The 22,611-nt window shown below is 42.5% G+C and overlaps 1 protein-coding gene across 1 annotated transcript; it reads left to right on the forward strand.

The window, feature by feature from the left end:
• The first annotated feature begins 8,134 nt into the window (after positions 1-8,134).
• LOC147635986 (pentatricopeptide repeat-containing protein At4g19191, mitochondrial-like) lies at positions 8,135-11,969 on the forward strand. Its single transcript, XM_086801412.1, has 2 exons — positions 8,135-11,590; positions 11,693-11,969. The coding sequence occupies exon 1, from the start codon at positions 8,235-8,237 to the stop codon at positions 11,043-11,045; it is 2,811 nt and encodes a 936-aa protein (XP_086657538.1). The 5' UTR covers positions 8,135-8,234; the 3' UTR covers positions 11,046-11,590; positions 11,693-11,969.
• The last annotated feature ends 10,642 nt before the right edge of the window (positions 11,970-22,611 follow it).

The following is a 22,611-nucleotide window of genomic DNA, read 5'->3' on the forward strand; positions in this document are numbered from 1 at the left end:
ACATCTTAGATTAACCTAGCCTAAGATAATGTGGATGTTTAGTACTCACTTAATCTTGGTTTAATTGCTCATGCAAGGTTACATTCATCTAACCTTGATTACTCACACAAGAAGTGAAATTGCTGCTTTTGTCTAATCTTAATCATTACACACACTTGAGTTGATGGTATAATTAGTTCTCACATTTGTGCTAATGTCATACTATTACATTCATATAGGAATCAATACACTGCTTTTTGTCTAACCTTGATCATTACACACACTTGAGTTAATGGTACAATTAGTTATCACATATGTATTAATGTGACACTAATACATTCATAGGAATCAATGTTGCATCAACCATGCTTAAGAAGATGGCACTAATACATTCATAGGAATCAATGTTGCATTCATAGGAATCAATGTTGCATCAACCATGCTTAAGAAGATGGCACTATTAAGTCTTTTCCTTTTTTCATGATGAGAAGCATGGATATTGGATTATATAAGGGTTATGGCAAGTCTCCCATTAATCTCATTAAAGTGTTAGTAGAGCATTGTCTATGCTTAAGATGATAGTTGATTAAGTCTCTTCTCTAAGAGGCAACCACCCAACCACTTAGTATTGGAGGTATCACCTAGTTTTCCCAACTAGTGAAATTCCCCATGCTACTCTAAGAGGAAGAGGAGCTGTTTGGGTTAGTTAATCACATGGGATATTGTCAAGGTGAGGCCCTAAGTAAGTCACTCTACCCAGAGATGAGACTGTTGCCCTGCCCACTAACCAATTATAAGTCTTGGAGTTAGGGTAGCACTCTTATGTTGAGGGTGGTGTTTGAGTCACTCTCTTCTATTGACATAATAAGCGAATCTTCAAGAAGCCTAAGCTTTTTATTAAAAAGCTTATGAGTCAAGCATTAAGAAAAAACATCACTCCATGTGCCCTCATGATGGTTGGAACTCATTTGCTTGATTGATATGACTATTACATTTGCTAAACCTTTAGCCAAGAATAGCTTTCTAAAAATTTAAGGCTTTCCTTAAAATAAACAACTAAACTATTGGTACACATTTTAATGTGTGTGCCAATAGTTGTTTGTTTTTACACACTCAAATACACACTTTACACACTCATTTTAATGTGTGTACCAATAGTTGTTTGTTTTTACACACTCAAATACACACTTTACACACTCATTTTAATGTGTGTACCAATATTTGTTTGTTTTTACACACTCAAATACACACTTTAATGTGTGTATTTGAGTATGGCCTAAGCTGATTTGATGTCTCCACATCTTGTAGGCGAGTAGACAATCTTGTATTAAAAAAAACCAAAAGTCTAGAAATCCTAATAGTATGCACATAAACTATATGCATAGAGAACACAAGGGAGCGCAAACAATGAAGTTAGATGAGTGAGGGGTATGTTACCAATTCATATATCGGCTCTAAGGGACATTATGTGCTCAAGTCGACCATATTAAGCCACCCATCGTTGGGGCTAACTTTACCAAATTGACTATACCATTTGATTGGCGCATCTTCAAGGCTCGCGTCGCACTTGTTTTGGATGCCTATTTATGGAAATTAACTAGAGGATGAGGTATCCTTGGAAGATCTCTTTTTATCCCTTAGTGTGGCCAAATATGAGAATATCAATCTACACTTGCATATAGCTTGTTTGGTATGGTATTTAACCTAACCTAAGCTATCTTTAACCTAAGCTATCTTTAACCATCTAGCCTCCATTGGTCATGCCATCCAATGTTAAAGCAAATCCTGCTAGTAGGCATTTGGCATTGTCAACCATGGTACCTCCTCATAAAGGGGACCTTATAAAAAAGAACTAGCCAATACCCGTGTTATTACAAGCAAAGGGAGGAGAATTGATTTTTAAAATTTTTCTTTATGTATGAAAAACATATTCTTTTGAATGCAAGGACCAATAAGAAGGCTATACGATGTCTTGAGGTAGCTACTTCGGAAGGTAGCGTGTAGAAAAAATTATTCCCTTCTTTGCTATTATTGGTGGCACGGATATAGGATGGTGGTCCTTAGCTTTATGCTAAGAAGGCAAGAGGGAGCGCTGAAAAGATGCAAGGGGGAAGAGAGCTTGAGCTCTTGCAAGCACACACACACACTCACAAAACCCTAATAGAGAACACACAAGGTGAGAGGCTGAAAATCTTCTCCTTCTCTACTCAACACTCAACACACCATATACAAGATAAGAGTACACACAATATGAAAGGTACTCAACCAATACATACACGGGTTCTCTATAGTGTGAACCCGACTAAATGAGCTGGCGCTATAACTATGCCAGTCTCTAGAATGGCTGTCACACAGCCTGTCATCCCACTGGCCGCATATCTCCCATGATCTCACCAACCATGCCAGTGGTGTAAGTGTGGGGCCTATCCCCCAGGCGGGTCAGTGGCCACCGCCTCACTAGACGAGCTCGATATCTCAACACTCCCCCTCGAGCTCAACTCCATCTCATGTACACCAAGCGAAGCCCTGAATCTGCGGAGCTTCTTTGTACCCAATGCTTTGGTGAAGATGTCAGCTACCTGATCCTCTGTGCTGACATAAACAAGGTCAAGGTCTCCTGCTAAGACCTTGACCTCTGTACCCAATGCTTTGGTGAAGATGTCAGCTACCTGATCCTCTGTGCTGACATAAACAAGGTCAAGGTCTCCTGCTAAGACCTTATCTCTGACAAAGTGGTAGTGGACCTCTATGTGCTTCGTACGAGCATGAAAGACTGGGTTCCTGGCCAACTGTATACTGCTAATGTTGTCACAAAAAATGACAACTTGTCTATCCCCACTGATAGACCCAAATCTGCAAGTAGCTTTCTCAACCAAGCTACCTCACATGCTGCCATAGCAGCTCCTCTCGGCCTCTGTACTCGATAGAGCAACCGTAGGCTGCTTCTTGCTGCTCCAAGTCACAGCAGCACTCCCCAAAGGAAACATGAATCCACTGGTAGATCTTCTATCTGAGATACTACCAGCCCAATCAGCATCTGTGTACCCATGTACACATATCTCTGTCCCAGTCTCATAGAATAGTCCACAATGCAAAGTAGACTTCACATACCTCAGTATGCGTCTCACTGCATCCAAATGCGGTTTCCGTGGAACCTGCATAAACTGACTCACCAACCCAACAGCATAGCTCAAATCTGGTCTGGTGATCGTCATGTAGATCAAACTTCCTACTATGCGTCTGTACATAGTTGGATCCTCCAAGATCTCTCCTGAATCTGCACTCAACTTGCCATTCTGATCTAATGGCACAGAAATAGGCTTACAGCCTGTCATACCATACTTGGACAACATGTCCAAGCCATACTGTCTCTGCAGTAATCCAATACCATGTGGTGACCTAATCACCTCAATGCCCAAGAAATATCTGATCTCCCCCAGATCCTTCATCTCGAACTTCTGTCTAAGCAAGATCTTTACATCAAAGATCTCTGCATCATGGTCCCCCGTAATGATCAAGTCATCTACATAGATGACAACAAGCACAACCCCTCTATCACCATGTCTCACATACAGCGAGAAACCACTTTCTCTTTTCCTTTACGTGATGTAGTAATCACATTTGCAGGGCTGGTATTATGACGCAGCCTGCCACTCCATGGTCTATCAATAGACCCACTACCTTTTGCTCAAGGGAATATCCAATAAACACACATTTTTCTGCTTTCGGATCCAGCTTAGTTCTCAGCTCATCTGGCACATGCACATATGCAATGCATCCAAAGACTTTCAGATGAGACAAATCTGGTTTTCTGCCAGTAAACCTCTCCTCTGGAGTTACATCATGTATGGCTGCAGTTGGAGTCCTGTTCATGATGTATACTACTGTAGAAACAGCCTCAGCCCAATAGCAATGCGGCATATTCTTCTCTTCCATCAATGCTCGCGCAATCTCAGCAATGTGCCTGCTTTTTCGCTCAGCAACTCCATTTTGCTGCGGAGTGTATCTGCATGTAAACTGTCTCCGAATACCATTCTTCTTCAAAAATTCAGAGAACTCATTGGAGAAGTACTCTCCCCCGCCATCTGACCTTAGGCACTTTACATATTTCCCTGTTTGCTTTTGAACTAAAACTCTGAAATTCTGAAAGTGAGTGAACACCTCACTCTTCTCCTTCATGAAATATACCCACACTTTCCTTGTGTGGTCATCAATGAAAGTCACATAATACCTGCAGCCTCCCATAGATATGGTCTTCGTAGGACCCCTACATCTGAATGCACAACATCTAGTGCATTTCTGCTCACATATCTGTTACGTGGAAACACATGCTTTGTTTGCTTCCCAAATTGGCATGCTTCACATATTTTCTGCATACCTTCCACTTTAAATTTTGGCAGCCCTGTCACAATTCCTTTTGTCTGCATAGACTTCAATCTCTGCACATTTACATGTCCAAATCTTTTATGCCATATGTCTGTGTCTGCAACAACTCCTGAACCATTTGCAAACATCGCAGCACTCATTTCAGGCATGTCTACATTCAACGTAAACATTCTGCCCACTCTGTTGCCTTTTGCAACCAACCTGCACTTGTCTTTGAAATCTTCAACATAACACCCATCAGGGTTAAACCGAACCTGCAAACCCTGCTCAATCATCTGGCCAACTGAAACCAGATTCTTTTTTATGTTCGGTACATGAAGTACATCTGCAAGGTACTTCACTTTGCCATCCTGCGTAGACAATGGCACATCTCCAACGTGGGCAATTGAATGAGCAGTGTCATCCCCTGTTCCCACAAAACCTGGTCTTTTCGGGTTTTTCATCTCCTTGAACCACTCCCCATGACTTTGCCATCCTGCGTAGACAATGGCACATCTCCAACGTGGGCAATTGGATGAGCAGTGTCATCCCCTGTTTCCACAAAACCTGGTCTTTCCGGGTTTTTCATCTCCTTGAACCACTCCCCATGACTCGTCATGTGGTTCGAAGCGCCTGAATCCACATACCATACATTATCTTTTTGTGCTGCATCAACATTTTCAGACATGGCATTCACGACATGCTGCATAACAAACAACCTTTCATTATCCTCATTATTTCTGCTTGAGGATGCATAGTTGTTTTGCTGCACTTTCCCATTTTGCATGTCAGCCTGCTTCTTATAACATTCTGACTGCACATGTCCAGGCTTACCACAATAATAGCATTCACGTGCATCATTATATTGCCTTTGCCAATTTCCACGGCCTCTTTGACTCCCCCTGCCTCTGAATTTGCCTCTTCCACCTGCGTGTTGTTGTTGTTGTTGTTGATTCTGGGACTGTTGTTGTTGCTGCTGCTGCTGGCCATAATTCTGATTACCTGTTCGGCCACCTCCTTGACCGCGTCCACGGCCTCCTCTACCTCGTCCTCTTCCTGAACTCGTGTAGAAGGCCTGTTGCTCTGAACTGTTTTTGCTTTGTGAAGACTGTTGGTCTTCACCCAAGTTCTTCTCTTTGATAATCACATAGACACCAAATCTGTAAAGTTGGGAATGTTTTCCCGAGTCTGAATAGACGTCTTAAACGCCTTGTATTGTGGCCCGAGACCACGTAGACAGACTTCCACCTTGTCATCATCATCTACTGACCACGTAGACAGACTTCCACCTTGTCATCATCATCTACTGACACACCAATAGATGCAAGGGATTCCACAATACCCTTTATCTTCAACGCATAGTCATTCACAGACATGCTCTTTTTCTCCACAGTATGAAGTTCATTCTTCAACTGTATCTTACGTGCCTTGGTATTTGTTTCATAAAGCTTTACCAAGGTGTCCCACGCCTCCTTGGGAGACTTGGCATCCTGAATATGCCCAATCATGGTGTCCTGTATACTAATGGAGAGCCAATACATAACCTTCCTGGCTCCTTGGTTCCAGTCTTTAAACTCTTTCACATCTGCAGCAGTTGGATTTATATCCGGTATCTCCAGTGCCTCTTCATGCTCACCTTCTATGTAGTCCCAATAGCCTTTTCCCATCAGGAAATTCGTCAACCTGAACCTCCAAGCATGGAAGTTATTCTTGTCAAGCTTCTCAGCCACAATCTGAGTTATCCCATCATTTGACATCTTGCCAAACACACAATTTTACCAGAAACTGCACTCTGGTTTTTCTGCACAAACTGCTGTATTTTCTGCACAGCGGTACTGTAGTACTCTCAAATGTCACCAATAGTGACTTCAATGTGCATACATACACCCAATGGCAACTATAGACCTCTTTGCAGCACCCACAGTGTCTGCACAGTCAATCTGTCTTCCTACAGTTCTTAAAACAGAGTTCTGCAGAGAATGGATGACTTACCCGTAGTGCTCGAAATCGCCTGCTTTCTGAAAAACGGAGGTCCAAACGCGCCCGAAACGCGTTTTTGGCCCAAAAAAACGTTGTCCGATAGGACAGTATAGTTGCCCTATAGCTTTACTCCCGCGAAGAAAGCTCCTCAATCAGAGACCGTTTGCTGGTGCCTCCCGTAGAGCTCCCGACAAGGGTGTAGTCACCAACACAATAGGGAAGAGTAGTTGAAGCTCTTACCCTCGTACCGCTTCCTGTGGTTCTCTTGCTTGCAGCTCAGCCCTTAGCAGCACGAACCAGGCTCTGATACCATGAAAAGATGCAGGGGGGAAGAGAGCTTGAGCTCTTGCAAGCACACACACACACTCACAAAACCCTAATAGAGAACACACAAGGTGAGAGGCTGAAAATCTTCTCCTTCTCTACTCAACACTCAACACACCATATACAAGATAAGAGTACACACAATATGAAAGGTACTCAACCAATACATACACGGGTTCTCTATAGTGTGAACCCGACTAAATGAGCTGGCGCTATAACTATGCCAGTCTCTAGAATGGCTGTCACACAGCCTGTCATCCCACTGGCCGCATATCTCCCATGATCTCACCAACCATGCCAGTGGTGTAAGTGTGGGGCCTATCCCCCAGGCGGGTCATCAGTGGCCACCGCCTCACTAGACGAGCTCGATATCTCAACAAGCGCAACTCTCTCTCTCTCTCTCTCTCTCTCTCTCTCTCACACACACACACACATGCAAGGAGTTTCTGGAAGTGGTCATCACCTGAACAAAAAAAGTCTCTCTAATTCTAGGTGTTTTCCTAAATGTTTGTGTGTGCGAGAGAGAAAGATGATGACCACTTCCAGAAACTCCTCGCATGTGCTTGGGGGAGAGAGAGAGAGAGAGAGAAAGATGATGACCACTTCCAGAAACTCCTCGCATGTGCTTGGGGGGGAGGAGAGAGAGAGAGAGAGAGAGAGAGAGAGAGAGAGAGAGAGAGAGAGAGAGATGATGACCACTTCCAGAAACTCCTCGCATGTGCTTGGGGGGGGGGGAGAGAGAGAGAGAGAGAGAGAGGAGAGGAGAGAGAGAGATTGCTGTTTAATGAGGATTTTTTGTTGATTATCGGTGTAGAAAAGGGGTTCTCATTTCTAATGTTCTATGATCAATTTGTACAAAGGTCATTTGAATATTTTTCCAAACATCAAACTTTTTGTCGCATGCTTTCGGCCCATGCATTGTCTTTGGCATCTTTGCAAGCAAAGTTTGAATGTGGATTTCATGACATCGCCATGAGTTTCACACTAATTTTGAAAATAAGGCACTCTAAACTTAATACATTTACAAACCCTCATGATTTTTTATTTTTTGGGAACAATAAGTATTTATATTTATATTAACAAGGCAAAGACTGCCATTTACAACAAGTCCTTTTCAACTCCTACCATATCTATTCTTTTCAACTTCTGACACTTTGCTTGTGGCTCGTATGCAGTTGGGCTATCACATATCTTGGGAGATGTCTTTGTATGGGAGGATGAGAGATGGAGTACGTGATCTACTCAAACCCTCATGATTTCTATGGGGGAATAGGTTCTATCGAATTGGGGGTAATAACCTTTGTGTTGTGCTCTTACCATTGTAATTGTCTCTGAGGTTGTATTCATGATTTAACAATATGGGTGCCAAATTTTGAGATCCATTAATGAATTAATGTAGACAATGGAGGATCTTAGAGTTTTTTTAAGGTGGGACCTTAGTCAAGTTTTTTTGTAAATATGTTTTCTTCGATTTGACACGTTGCAATTCTAGAGCAAGGATCGCGTCAGGTAACATAGCCTGCATAAACGCTATGTAGAAAACAGGAGACAAATTTCTCTGAAATGAACAGAAGTTTAAAGTGGCTATGGCGCTGGCCAATACTTCCATTGAGGGCTCCTGGTACTGTGCCAGCAGTTCAAGCTGGAAGAGTGCTTCCGGCGCGGTCTCATTGCCTACAAGACGAAAACCTCGAGGTGGGCACAGCAAAGAGACAGAAAAGCTATGGGAGGATCTCTTCACAAACCCTTCACACTGGTGGGACAACAGATTGGACAAAATGGGCCCTGGGCACCCGGACTTTAGGCACAAGAGCACAAGGGAGCCCCTCTGGCTCAACAGTCACCACAAACCCATATGGGTTGCTGCCAAGTTAGCCTCCTTCAATGCCCAATATCATGGTGAGGACCCTATCATGTATGTCAATTCGCTTCATGAATTTCACAGATTTTGCCAAGATGGGCAACTGGACATGGCCCTGCATGTCCTCTTCCACATGCCACATCAGCCCACCGAGAACATGTACTACTCTTTGCTCAAGGCTTGCAATGAGAGAAAGGCCCTTGCTCAGGCTAAGTTGGTTCAATCACATCTGGTCCAGGCCCAATTGGATGCTACCGGCTTCCTAGGCGAGTATATGGTCATCACATTGGCCAAGTGTGGTGGCATTGAAGACGCCCTCCACGTGTTTCGCAGATTGTTGCACCGAACTGTCTTCTGTTGGACAGCCATTATCTCTGGGTACACTGAATGCGGAAAATGTCAGGAAGCTTTGAACATGTATACCTTCATGCAGCGGGATGGCATTGATCCAAATGATTACACCTTTGTCAGTCTACTGAAAGCGTGTGGTTGCATTCGTGATTTGGAAGAGGGAAAGCGCCTTCATGCAGAAGCATTGAGATACAGGTATGGATCTGACTTGTTTGTGGGCACAAGTTTGATTGACATGTATGCAAAATGTGGGAGCATTATACTTGCACAGAATGTATTTGATAGGTTGTCTCAGCGCAATGTGGTGTCGTGGACTGCGTTGCTGTCAGCTTATGTTGAGCATGGCCAACCAGAGAGGGCTCTGCAGTTGTACGGCCAAATGCAACAGAAAGGTGTGAGTCCAGATGATCGGACCTTTGTGATTGCCCTTCAAGTGTGTTGTGCACTTGCAGAGAAGGATGCAGATGTTCTTGTCCTTGGGCTATCAACCAGGATGATGTCTCTTGGAACAGGTCAAGCGCTACATACTGATGCATGGGTCAAGGGCTTTGATTCAGACGTCTTTGTAGGTAACTCCCTTGTGAGTATGTATGGGAAATGTGGGAGAATTATGGAAGCAGAGAATGTGTTTGCTGGGTTGCCCCGCCGGGATGTCGTGTCATGGAATGCAATGCTATCTGCTTATGTGGAGGAGCACTTGCCAGAGAAGGCTTTGCAGCTCTTTAGACAGATGAAAGATGAAGGTCTGACTCCAGATGACCGGACCTTTGTATCAGCCCTTCAAGCTTGTGGCATGCTCGGGGAAGAGGAAGAAGAAGTTGATTTTGCAGGTCAGTCAACTAAATTAATGGCTCTGGAGATTGGTCAAGGATTACATGCCGAGTCTTGGAGGAAGGGCTTGGACTCAAATCTCTTTGTTGGCCATACGCTTGTAAATTTGTATGGCAGCTGTGGGAGCGTTGGGGAAGCAGAGAGTGCTTTTGGTCATCTATCAGAGCACACTGTTGTGTCATGGACTGTGTTGTCCCTGTCATACCTCAAGCAAGGTGAAGGGCTGAAGGCTTTACAACTCTACAAGAAAATGCAAGATGAAGGGGTGGGACCAAATGAAAGGACCTTCATAAATGCCCTTCAAGCATGTTGCTTACTTGCGGAGAAGGAAGAGGCTGTGGTTATAAACGGCCAATCCACCACCAAATTGATGCCGCTGGCAATTGGTAAGGCGTTACATGCTGATGCCCAAAGGAAGGGCTTTGATTTGGACACCTTTGTCGGTAGCACCCTTGTGAGTATGTATGAGAAGTGTGGGAGCCTAGTGGAAGCAAATAATGCGTTTTGTGAGTTATCCAAAGATCACGTGGTGTCATGGAATGCAATGCTCTCCGCATACGTTGAACAAGGTGAAGGACATAAAGCTTTGCAGTTGTATGGACAGATGCAAGAAAAAGGTGTGAAATTGACTGATATCACACTTGTCTGTGCCCTGCAGGCCTGCAGTGAGACTGGAAGTGTGGAGATCTGCAGGGAGATTCATTACACACTTGTCTCTGCTGGAGATGATATGAGACTACTCATGGCAAACACTCTCATTCATGCATATGGGACTTGTGCAAGCATGTTGGATGCGCAGGCCATTTTTGATGTGCTGCCAAGGCGTGACGTGGCATCATGGAATGCACTGATCGGTGCATATGCCCGGCAAGGCAATTGGGCGGCAAGCCTGCATTGGTATGAGAAAATGCAGCGGACTAGTGTGAAACCAGATGGAGTCACATTTATATCAGTTCTCTCTGCCTGTTGTCACGCTGGCCTTGTGGAAAAAGGTGTCGAATACTTGGAGTCCATGAGCAGAGATTATAACATAACCCCAGAGATTGGGCATTATAGCAGTATCATAGACCTCCTTGGGCGGGCAGGAGACTTTATGAGGGTGGGAGACTTGCTGTCAAGCATGCCGATGCAGCCTGATCTAGCCATGTGGTTGTGTTTGCTTGGTGCATGCCAAATGCATGGCAACATCAAGCTGGGAAGACATGCATATGATCAGGCAGTGCGTCTACAACCCAAGCTGGCTGCTGCTTATGTCATGATGTCAAATATCCATGCCGATACTGGTCTGGAGGGCTGTGCAAGCATGGTGAATGAATCGAGATTGAAAGAGGGTGCAGGGAGCAAGCCGGGCTAGAGTTGGATTGAGCACGAGCTTGGAAAATACTCTTTTATTGTAGAATACTGTAAGTATTTGCAATATAAACAGCTGCTCAGCTATCAAAAAAGATGAGCTTAGGGCTGAAAGGGAAAGGGAACGTTATTGCCCTCTTTCATTACTTCTGAAATTTCCATATCTTATTACAAAGACAATGGATGGGCAGATTATGGCAACAATATAGCCATAATCTTGTCTGTACATGTAACAGGCCCTTCATCCAAAGCTTGGCCCGAGTCCATGATAAGGCCACAGACACCATCTTGCACAAACATACACATAATCATAACTCAGTTTGGAACACCCCTGAGCGTGAGGCTAGATCTACATTGCCCCTGCACATTGCACAAGCCTGAGTTGCCATACTACTATAGCTCACTTTAAGTGTCTTGCTAGAGCTTGGTCAAGGCTTAATCTGTCTTGAGAATCCTTCAAAGGGAGATCCCCACTCATGAGCAATTCACTGGCTTGAAACCAGCTATAAAACCAACAGCTAATCAAAGCAGTGATAGTGCACCAACTTGGTAAGCAGCTTGCCTTGATTGGCTTTTACTAGAGTTTTTATGATTGGTTCCAAAATTGTTTTTTAATTTTCCTGATTTGGCTCTCTGTTGCATTGGCTCTAGCACCGCATTTGATAGGTCTATGTGTTCATGGACACAAATGCACGCGAGGGTTTGGAATCAATGATACAAGATATATGCGGAGAACATGCTTTGGAAATACCAGTATATGAGGCTTGGAATCAATGCCACAAGATATATGCGGAGAACATGCTTTGGAAATACCAGTATATGAGGCTACTACAGTGCAAACATGCAGATAGGATAAAAGATAACTGCTCCGCGACAACCAAGATATTGTATGCGAATCATTGTGATAGTAGCACAAGATCTCAGGTAATTTTCTCTATGAAAGGATATCTACAAAAAATGAGGTAGGAATAGGCCAATGCCTGGATGTAGCCTGTGCCCAGAATCCAGCTAGGAATAGGACAATGCATGGCTGGAAGCTTTTTCCAACTGAGGAAGCTCAGACAAGTGCTCGAGACAGAGAAAGAGAGGGAGGTAGAGGAATTGGGCAACCTTGGGGTTTCATGGCTCTTATCTCATTGATCCCTCACTTTAGAGAGAGAGAGAGAGAGAGAGAGAGAGAGAGAGAGAGAGAGAAGAAAGAAAGAAAGATTAACATCTACAAAAGACCTCAAGGGTCTATGAGACCAAATGTACTACAAAGTATCCAACGATGAATAATAAATAAAAAACTGTGAAAAAATAGCCACATAAGTTGGGATAGCCATGTGGTGCTACATGCTGTCGACGTGTGGTCACACAGTGATACTGTCCTCACGAATCTCTAGTAGAGTCCTAGCAATGTGAACAGCCTAGGGTCGAACCTCTGTATGTCATGTGAGGAGTTCGTGGATCTATAGCTAGCTTGTAGAAGATCGTCCCTCCGAGGGTCAAGGGGGTGTGGCGCTCTCTCTGGTCACTCCACGAGTGCTAGAGGTCGAGGGGCTCAGATTAGAGCGGGTCGAGTTTGGTCCACAATCCTCATTGTCAAAAGATAGTCAGTGATGGAGGACTAGGAGGTGTCCTTGTGACCTTGGTCTTGGGGATGTTGTCCGAGTATGCCCTCATGATGTCTCTGGAGCTCCAATAAATACATGCCTAAATATCAATGATTCTCGTGATCATGACGAGAGAGAGAGAGAGAGAGAGGTCCTAACCATCTCGGAACAGTCAATACAATCACCCCCGGATATCATAGTAGGGTGAGCATCGAAACAAATACTGCTCCATTATATCCACCTCTCTAGTCATGCAAATCTGGCATGTCAAGCTATGGACTGCAATTTGAGACTACACATGGATATTATGTTGATAAAACTATGTGCGCTCCCACTATGAACCAAAACACGCGCCACCTTAGGGTCATCATCTTGGCCTTCCAAATCTTCCAATGATCCTTGTTCCATTTGTCACCACACTTGAAACACAAGCCTTTGTCCTTCGATAATGCGGTCTTCACCAATAAACTTGCTCTTGTTAGGTGTTTTCACATCAACTTGCTTTCAATTAACATTTGAAGGTCTAGGAAGAGAGTTGCCAAATCTGAAATTTTCTCTCTCACCTCTTTGGGAATCTAGGAAGACCCGTGTGAGATGCAACATCGCTTGAAGTCTTGCCCATAGTTGAAGTGCCAAAATCAGCCCTGAATCTATGCCTTGCTTCGTTTCCATGTGTGTACTTTGCCTCATAGATAAGCATGGTTCCGGGTCTTTGAGCATCCACATCAACCTTAATGTTGTTTTGTAGCCCTTTGATGAACTTTCTTAATTTGTACTCCTCACTTAAGCCTTCCACATGAAGTGAGAACTTCATGAAGTTGTGCACATAATCCTTGATATTGTCCATTTGAGTGAGATCATCTCATTTCTTTACCATCCTTGATCTATTAAGGGTTGAAATAAAGGTTATCCTCATCTCATTCTTGAAGTCCACCCAAGTAGTGATCAAATAGCCATGAGCATTCAGGTGCCGTTAGCACGCATGGACATAGCCTTCTAGATGCAAAGTAGCAAACAACACCTTGGTCCTATCACTATGTGAGGGCTAAGCTCAAAGTAAAGCTTCATTTTATCAATCCATTCTTCAAACTCCTCATTGGTTGAGTCTTCAAATTTGAACTTTGTGAATGTTGTTATCTTGTTCTTCACTCCCTTAAACTCGTCTTCATCATCACCACCTCCATGATGCTCAAATGGTCTAACATGATTGTCGCCAAGCTCATTGAAATGATGTGGTTTACCATGACTAGATTCCATTCCATTTCAATGATGACCCATCTCATTGAAGTGATGACCTCCCATCTCATTGAAATCAGGACCCCCCATCTCATTGAAGTGAGAATCACTCATGTATGAAGGATTCCAATTTCCATCCATCCTTGGTTCTTTCAAAACTATGCCTTTGCCTTTGTCCAAACTTCTCCCTTGCATTGAAGAGATATCATGCATAGGACCATGCACATAGGCATTCTCGGCATACTTGTTCCACCTTGATGCATCAATGATGGAGGCAAGTTCTCCTTTCCAAGAATAGATCCATGACTTCTATCACCATGGTGTATACTAGCTTGAGGTGTATACGATGCATTTGCATGTAAAACTCTCATAAAAGGTACATAAGCTTGTGGTCCCATTGGTTGAAAGGTGTTTGATGCATATGGATGCAACATAGGTCCACCGTAAGCTTCTTTGCCTTTATCTGCATCTTGCCTCAAACCGATGATCGTGCAACTCCTTCCTCATAGAATCAAACTTGTCTACCATGAACTGAAATCTTTGGTCCATTCTATCAAGCATGCATTGCATGAAGTACATCATGGCATTCCCTCCATCCTTACATTAGGCATATGTGGAACATTTGTCTCTTGATGCATCCCTTTATTGAAATTGCCATTGATCTCTTCTTGCATAACTCCTTGGGCATCTTGCCTTACTTCTCACCTTGTATCCGATGTGCTCGCTTCGTGCTCAAGGCTTCCTTGTAGTTTTCTTTGGGTTTGGCCTTCGACATCATTTTAAATGTCAAATGACTTTTGGAAAAACTCTCGAACTCCGATTTGAGTGATCTTTAGCTCTATAGAAAGGTAATGGAGTCTACTACCCATGTATAAGATCACCTTTGACTTGAGTTAAAGATGTAGTATCTTTTGTTTTGACTTTTCTGATTTACAGCTCAAAAATAAGAAAATGACCATAAATCCCCAACAAGTGATCCGAATGGAATGATCTATAGCTTGATGGGAAGCTCTTGAGGAGTACTAACAACCCTATGAAAGGTTTGGCTTCAATCAAAGGACAAGAAAATGTTAACTATGTTCATTGACCACCCAAATACTAATGAATCGGGGATTTCAATGACTCTTCTCGAAGCTCTAAGGGTTGGAATATATAAACACTTGAGCAAGATTCAAAATAGGCTATAACTGAATTAGGGTTTTTACTTGTGGTTAACCAAGCGATTGGGATGGCTAACGGTACCAAAATTGGGAGCTTGACGGATCCAGACGTAGCCCTTAGGGAGTACTAAGAGGCTATGCAATCACCCACAAAACAATCCCATCCTATTTTGACTGAATTAGGATTTTTTGGTCCTACACAACCTAGTCATAACTGTGAAAACCCTAATTCAATGCACTTAAGGCATCCATTGTCCATGGCACTTGTACATAAGCTTTTCTTGATCAAGAAGGCATCAATCCACTACTCCATAATGCATTAACCTTGCCTATCAAGTATAGCCATAAGATTTTGAGAAAATTTAACCATAGTCTCCTTTCAAAATCTCAATCAAAATCTCAATATGGAAACTATGAGAATATCATTGCATTTCTTTGTCCATTCATTGCCAATTTGCAAACCATGCTAATACTAATGACATGTGATGTGCTACTTGCCAATCTCCCAGCCAAGTCTTCTCGCTTCCTTACCAAAGTTTATGATCCAATGATAAGGACCGGGGTCAAGTCTTCACACCATGTACCTAATCATCCATCTATCTACTTTTCCAAGGCACTCTCGAATAGATGGATTCAAGCCCTGCTCCCCTTTGGCCTCTTCACCTATGCCAAAGGTACTCTCTCAACATACGAGATTCTACAAGCCTTTTTGAATTGAAATTTGTATACAACTATGATCGTGTAATCAAGTATGTGAGAGTCCACTTACAACATAGGCACTTATAATTGCATGCCAACACAATCCATATCAATACAAGATTTTAATGTCGATGGTGGGGCTTGCAAAGGTGAGCTCCAAATGAATGTCTTCCAATATATAACTTCAGTCACTTGCCCTTCACATTTCTCAATACATGTGCCTCTTCATAAAAGCATCTGACATGCCTTATGTTATTTGAATCAAACATGATTGATGGCATTAATCTTCATTCCATAAGCATGTAGTGAAGAAAGTAACATAAGCTCATGTGAACTTATATCATGCTTCATACATGTCTTATGACATATCATAGCATAGAAATGGCTATGAATGGCATCTATAGCTTCCCAATGACATGTAGCAATACATGTATGGATCTCAATGGCATAGATTAAGCCATAGAAACTGTCAATTGTGAAACAATGCTGAAAATGGATCAAAATCCCCAAATATTGCTTTAGGGTTTTCTTAATGCCTCAATTGAAGACATACGGTTGCATATGGTCATCATTGAGGCATGTTATAGCTCTCAATACATGTGAATGACATAAAGAGTTGACCAATTACATGAAATTAGGGTTTCTATATGAAAGCCCTAAATGCTTTCAAGAATGCTAAGAAATTAATCAAAATGTGTCAAATCTTGCAATAAGGCTTGTAGAAACTCACCATTGGTTCATAAGAAGCTTATGCATTCAATTTTCTCATGAAACCCTAGATTAGGTAGGTGCATCACGTTTTCCTTCTTATGAGCAAAATCGTGCTAATCAATAATCATGTTATGCATTGTGTGCCTTGTGTGCCTTGTGTTATGAAGAAAGATCACAATAAGAGAGATTTGATGGCAAAGTCGGCTAGGGTAAAAACACCTACACGCAGGTGGCAAAAATTTGTATTGCCATGGAGGGATATTGTTTTGCTCCATTGAAGGTTCAATCCATAGCCAATAGCCTCCTTGGTTCCATCTCAAGCTCCCAAGATGAACAAAGTTACTCCCAAAAACGTGAAGAGAGAAGATGGAGAAGAGGATTTGCAAGTCCACATCACAGAATCTTGTCCATTGCACACTCACTTTGGCCAAAGCTTGTTCGCCTATATCAAAAATTGGACCAACTTTGAGAACAAATTATGTCCTAATGCCATGGCCAACACTCAAGATCAACATTGCTCTAATTTTTTCCATCACTTGAATGATTTTTCCATGTTTGCACCAAATTCTTTAAGAAAATCTTGTAAAATCAAGAAACTCAAGAAAATCAAGAAATCTGAGAATTTCTCATTTTTTCTTGAAACAAAGATGAAGATGGAGCAAAACTAAGCTATGATATCAATGAAAGAAAGCAACAACTAGATTATCCTAGGATTAGTTAGGATTAACCTAGATTAGGGAGATTAGCCTAGGTTTAGAGAGAAGAAAGAGTAATTTCTCATATTCAATGATTAGCCCCAATCATGGCTTATTTTTGTATATATAAATTGGACGTGGTCTATTAGCCTTGGGCCCATTGTTTATATGAGACCACACTTTGTTACAGGCTTTGACCATGTGACCAGGCTTCTTGTAGTAAAAACAATTTGCCTTAGATTTCTTTTTCTTTTCAGAAGCATTGGAATTATTGGAGCCCTTCTTGTTGCCTTTCTTTACATTTGCAGAGAATGCCATGTTGCTACTATCTCTAACTTTGAAAAGTATCTCCTCCTCTACCAGCATTGTTGCACCGAACTCCTCAAAAGTAAGAGGCAAGTTTTGCACTTGCGTGTTCATACTTTAGGGGGTAACACTGATGCACTTGTGTGCCAGTTCTTGGTCTTGGTGATCCCCACTGTCTCCATTCAATCTTGTAGATTTTTTATTCATGATATAAACTACTCTTCCGCTTCTCTATCAAATTGCCTTTCTCTTGTAAGATGATTCTCAAGGTTTTGAATCCTTGTCTAATTTCTTGTCTCATACTCGTTTTTTAGAACTTGACATGCTTCAGAAGCTGTGGCCGTATGTTGAATCAAGTTATGCATTTCTTTAACTCTACGCCAAAATGAGAACACGATCTGGTGGTATGGTTTGTAGTGGATCCACTGGATCTAAAGTAGGACCTGGCTTTGCATCTTTTAAAACTTAAGAATTCAAGCTCTCGTGGTGATGGTGAGGGTGAATTAATCCTATACTAACTATAATATGATTAGTACTAAGCTAAGCTAAGGTGAATAATACCTCCGTACAATCATAATGATGAATAAACTAAACTAATTAATCTTTAGACTCAAGCACAATTGGATTACAAGATTGAGATTTTTACTCAGAAAGAGGCTTGAGAGCTTGCTACATTCCATTTCTTGAAAATGACTCGTTATATATGAGGTAGGTACAACAAGGCTTGCTTTGAGCTTATACAATTTTTCTGGTTAGGTGACTTGGTACTCTAGCATCACTTATTTCAACACCCATTCCTGATGCTAGATTGGGTACAATTTTTAGGGAATCACTCTTTCTCTCTCTCAGCCCCCCTTATGCTAGGCTACTTTGACCCTTGTGCTACTTTGGCACTATAGCTACTTTGGCTATAAATTTTGGCTTGAGTGCATTATATAACCTTAGAGGCTGATTACAACACTTTTGGTAGAGATAAGAGGGTTGAGAAAAACCATGGTTCTTTTTCTATAAGAGTCTTTCTTTATCTTCATTCATCGTAGCATCTTTTATCTCGATGTAGTTTGCTGGATTCTTTTCATGGTAGTAACCTTCTTCTAGGTGAATAACGTTTTGGTAGCAATAACACACAAGCTTTCGTTTATGTTTGTTACGACATTCATTATTTATTTGATCAAGTTTTTCACAATGATAACATCTTGGAAGTGAAGAGGTTGATTGATTGTTCCTTTGAAATTTTCATGTCTGTCCATAGAGTGCTTATGTACTTGACTTTGAGGTGAATGTTTTTTAATCCTTAAACTTTGATTCATGTTCAAGAAAAGATGATTCTATGTCTTAAAGCATAGTGTTAGGTACATAAGTGTAGCCATAAGTGATTCATATGGTTCTTTATCGACACTTTCAATAGTACATTAATAGACTCATATTCTTATGAAATTTTTCTGGTTAGGTGACATGACACTCTACCATCACTTATTTCAACACACTCTTTCACGTGCACCCATACATTGTGGTACACTGTGAGACAAACTGGCTCATCAACAATGTAAGAATCATGTACAAAAGTAATACCTTTCAGGATTGATTTTTTCTATGCCGTGATCCCTTTGTGAGCCCAATTCGGGACATGTTAAGCATGAGCTACATAGGTCAGACCTCTTAACCCATTGTGGAGAATTTAGCAAGTGTTCATCATATAGGGCATGTAGATGTCAACCATAGCAGTAGATGCATGTAGGGCATATAAGTACATTGCATATAGAAAGGGGCTAGCCAACCCCAAGAGGTGGCTAGCCTTGCAAGGGGTAGCCAACTCCTTGCCATGCCTACAAGACCATGTCGGCTAGGTCCTTTGACTTGGGGCTCCAATTGGCCAAGCCCATGTAGACTTGGGCTTAGCTGGCCAAATCTGGCAACAACCCGACCAGCTAAGGCAGTCGACTAGCATCTTATTCTAGTCCTAATCAATTACAATAGCCCGACCATGTCCAGATTCAGTCGACTAGGCATTAATGCCAGTCGTGGACACTTTCTACCAGTCGAGAAGCTTTAAAGGGTAGACGATTGGGTATCCTGAAGCATATAAAAAGGCAAGGAGTACTCAGTCCATAAATCATCAGATATAAACCAGAGATTATCATCAGAAGTCAAGAATGTGTGCCTAGGCTTGTGCCTGTGCATAATTACATCCATACTTGTACTCTCAACCCAAGGTAAGAAGCTCAATTTCTTCATGAGTTTTCAGCACACGTTCCCTCAGTTTTGGGATGGTGTATTTCTCTCGAAGATAGCTTCCAAGTCGCCTAAAGCTTATGCACAATTCTGCCCATTGTTTGGTCGCTTTGTCCTTGCGTTTAGTGGTGAGTCAATCAGTTTGTCCGCTCAGTCTTGCAAAAATAGTTCATCTTGTATACAGTTCTCCACAAAAGAAGAAATAAAGCAAATACTCCTGCTTGCAGGGGGGGCCTTTCAGTGGGTAATTCGGTACCCCATCTAGTGTCGTCTCTACTACATCTATTTTTAGATTCATGTGTGTTGTTTTAAAGGATTGCTAAAGACTCACTAAACTTAGGTTTAAAGAAAGGCTTCGTTGTTTCACACGATCCTAGCTCTACGCATGCTACATTGGTATCAAAGCTTGGGACATGATTCAACTAAGCAACCTAGGGTGAGAGAATCCGTTAGATGGTAGAGCTGAGATCGAAAAAACGCCCATCCACAATGGCATCAAGCTCCGAAGACATCACTAAAGAGGAAGAACCATTAGAAGAAATGCCTTTGCAAAAAGAAGACGAAGATAACCAAAAGCTAAAGGAGAAGATATGGCAACTCCAGATTCAACTCAAAAGAGTGCAAATGGAAAAAAACTTAGAAGAATTACAGGCAACCTTGGCACAACAGGAGATACCTAAAGAACAAAGTTCCTCGATGGGACAATGGTGTCGATGGATGACTAAAAAAGACGAGCGAGACCGTGAAACAAGACTGGCCGAACAACTGGCAGAGAAAGCCAAACGGAAGGATAAAGAGGAGCGATTGTGGGCAGAGCTCAAAGCGAAGGCGAACCACGAGCAACGAGCCCACGAAGACTTGAGGGACCAATTCCAACACACACTCCGAACTGTGGTAACATCTTTCCACCTTGCTCAACCCTCCACACAACTCCAACCATAGCCTCAACAACAGTTATCCGTGCCTCACCAAACTTCACCAAGTATGACAACAAGTGCGACCATTCGATTGTCACTCAGTTTATTCACCAGTTTGTTTCCTACTTTCCTCTTTCAAAAATCATAGAAATCCAAGACAAATTCCATCTAGGGGCTCTACCTCACCGATGATGCAGTCACTTGGTGAACATTGGTGGTCCCGTTTGCATATAGATCCTTACACTGGCTTACTAGAGTATGATTGGGACACCATTGTGTCTAATTTGAAGACTAGGTTTCTACCTCCGGAGTACATGACAAATCTAGAAGATGAGTTCTACAAACTCACCCAGAACAGTTCCCCTGTGCTCACTTACTACTCCAACAACGTGATCACATCAGCTTAGTTGGGGAAGTCCAAGGAGGAGAAGCTCAAGCAGTTCATTCGGGGATTGGATCCAACCATTCGGTTCCCCGTTTGAAATTTTGAACCTACATGGCTTTCACTCTTGCACAAAATCATGAGATGATGCTCAATGGAGGCAAGCCCAAGACCACTCCATTCACCCCCAAAACCTCAGTAGACGTAGACCAACTAGCAAAACCAGGCATCTAACCAGTTGTCAGGTAAGGGAGCTCCCAACAACAACAACAAGAAGGATCAAAAGAAGAAGGGCCAGAATAGCTCCGAGAAGGAGCGACAAGATGGACCTAAGAAGACCCCTGAAGAAAAGATCAAGGAGGGTGTTACTGGAAGATTCCTGTAGTCAGATGAGAAGGAACAGTACTTCAAAGAGAACTGTTATTTTTTATGCCACCACACGGGACATGCCAAGAAGGATTGTACCAAATCGCAAGTAAAAAAGAGCAAACAACTAGCCTCTACAATGGCTACTGCCATAGCTGTACCACCCCCTCCACCCCCGCCCTCAACCACCAATGCTATTCATCTTTTTCTCGCTTTGAATGTGGTAGGAGGGTGGAGTTGAGGAGCATCAAAAAGGTCTTATCAGAGCTTATGGCACAATGAAGGGGAAACAGTTTGCTGTTCTCTTCGACATGGGCAGTTCAAAAGATGCCATCTCTTTGCAGTTGGCGACCAAGATGAAATGTGGCCTTGTGCCATATCATTTGGACGTGGAAGGGTTTACTCCCGGCCTACGTACTCATATTTCTTAGAAAGCTCAACAGTTTGCCTTCACAATTTAGAAGGGCTAATTTCAGAGGGATTTCATTGTCTTGCTCCTTGGGTGCGACATGATCCTTGGAATTCAGTGGTTCTGCCAGTATGCACCCATTCCTCATTGGAGGCAAGACACCTTCACAATCATCGAAGGTTTGCGTGAGCCTAATATCATTCGTGGGGATCGGAGTATTCAAGGTATCCCACTTATTTCCCACCTTCAAGCCAATAGAGATATCAAAAACGGAGCCGAGTGTACGATGATCTATGTCCACCCATGACAAATAGCGACATGCACCGCAACTCCATTAGAACCCTAGATGAGCGGCCTCCTCCAATAGTTTCAGGACATCTTGTTGAGAGATGATCTTCCACCAAGACCCCCACCCTCTCGTCCATGAGGACCATCGTATCGATATCGTCTTTCCAACACGTTGGAAGCTGAGTTGGAGACGCAACTAGAACAGTTTGCTGAGGTCTGGTTTCATTAGGCCTTCTTCCTCTCCATTTTCTACATCGATTCTGTTTGTGCAAAAGAAAGATAAGACCGCACGTCTCTGTGTGGATTACCAAGCCTTGAACAAGTTGACAATCAAGAATAAGTTTCCAATTCCAAGGACAGAGTACATCCTTGAAAGGCTCAATGGTGCTTAGTACTTCACAAAGATTGACCTCAAAAGTGGCTATCATCAAGTCTGCATTTTCAAGGCTGATATCCCAAAAATTGCCTTTCGAACAAAACGAGGGCATTATGAGTTTGTGGTCATGCCTTTTGAACAAAACGAGGGCATTATGAGTTTGTGGACATGCCTTTCAGTTTGACCAATACACCGGCA

This window comes from Cibotium barometz, chromosome 8, assembly GCF_041138505.1.
Source record: "Cibotium barometz isolate CiBa-2024 chromosome 8, ASM4113850v1, whole genome shotgun sequence".
In the NCBI taxonomy this organism is placed as follows: Eukaryota; Viridiplantae; Streptophyta; class Polypodiopsida; order Cyatheales; family Cibotiaceae; genus Cibotium; species Cibotium barometz.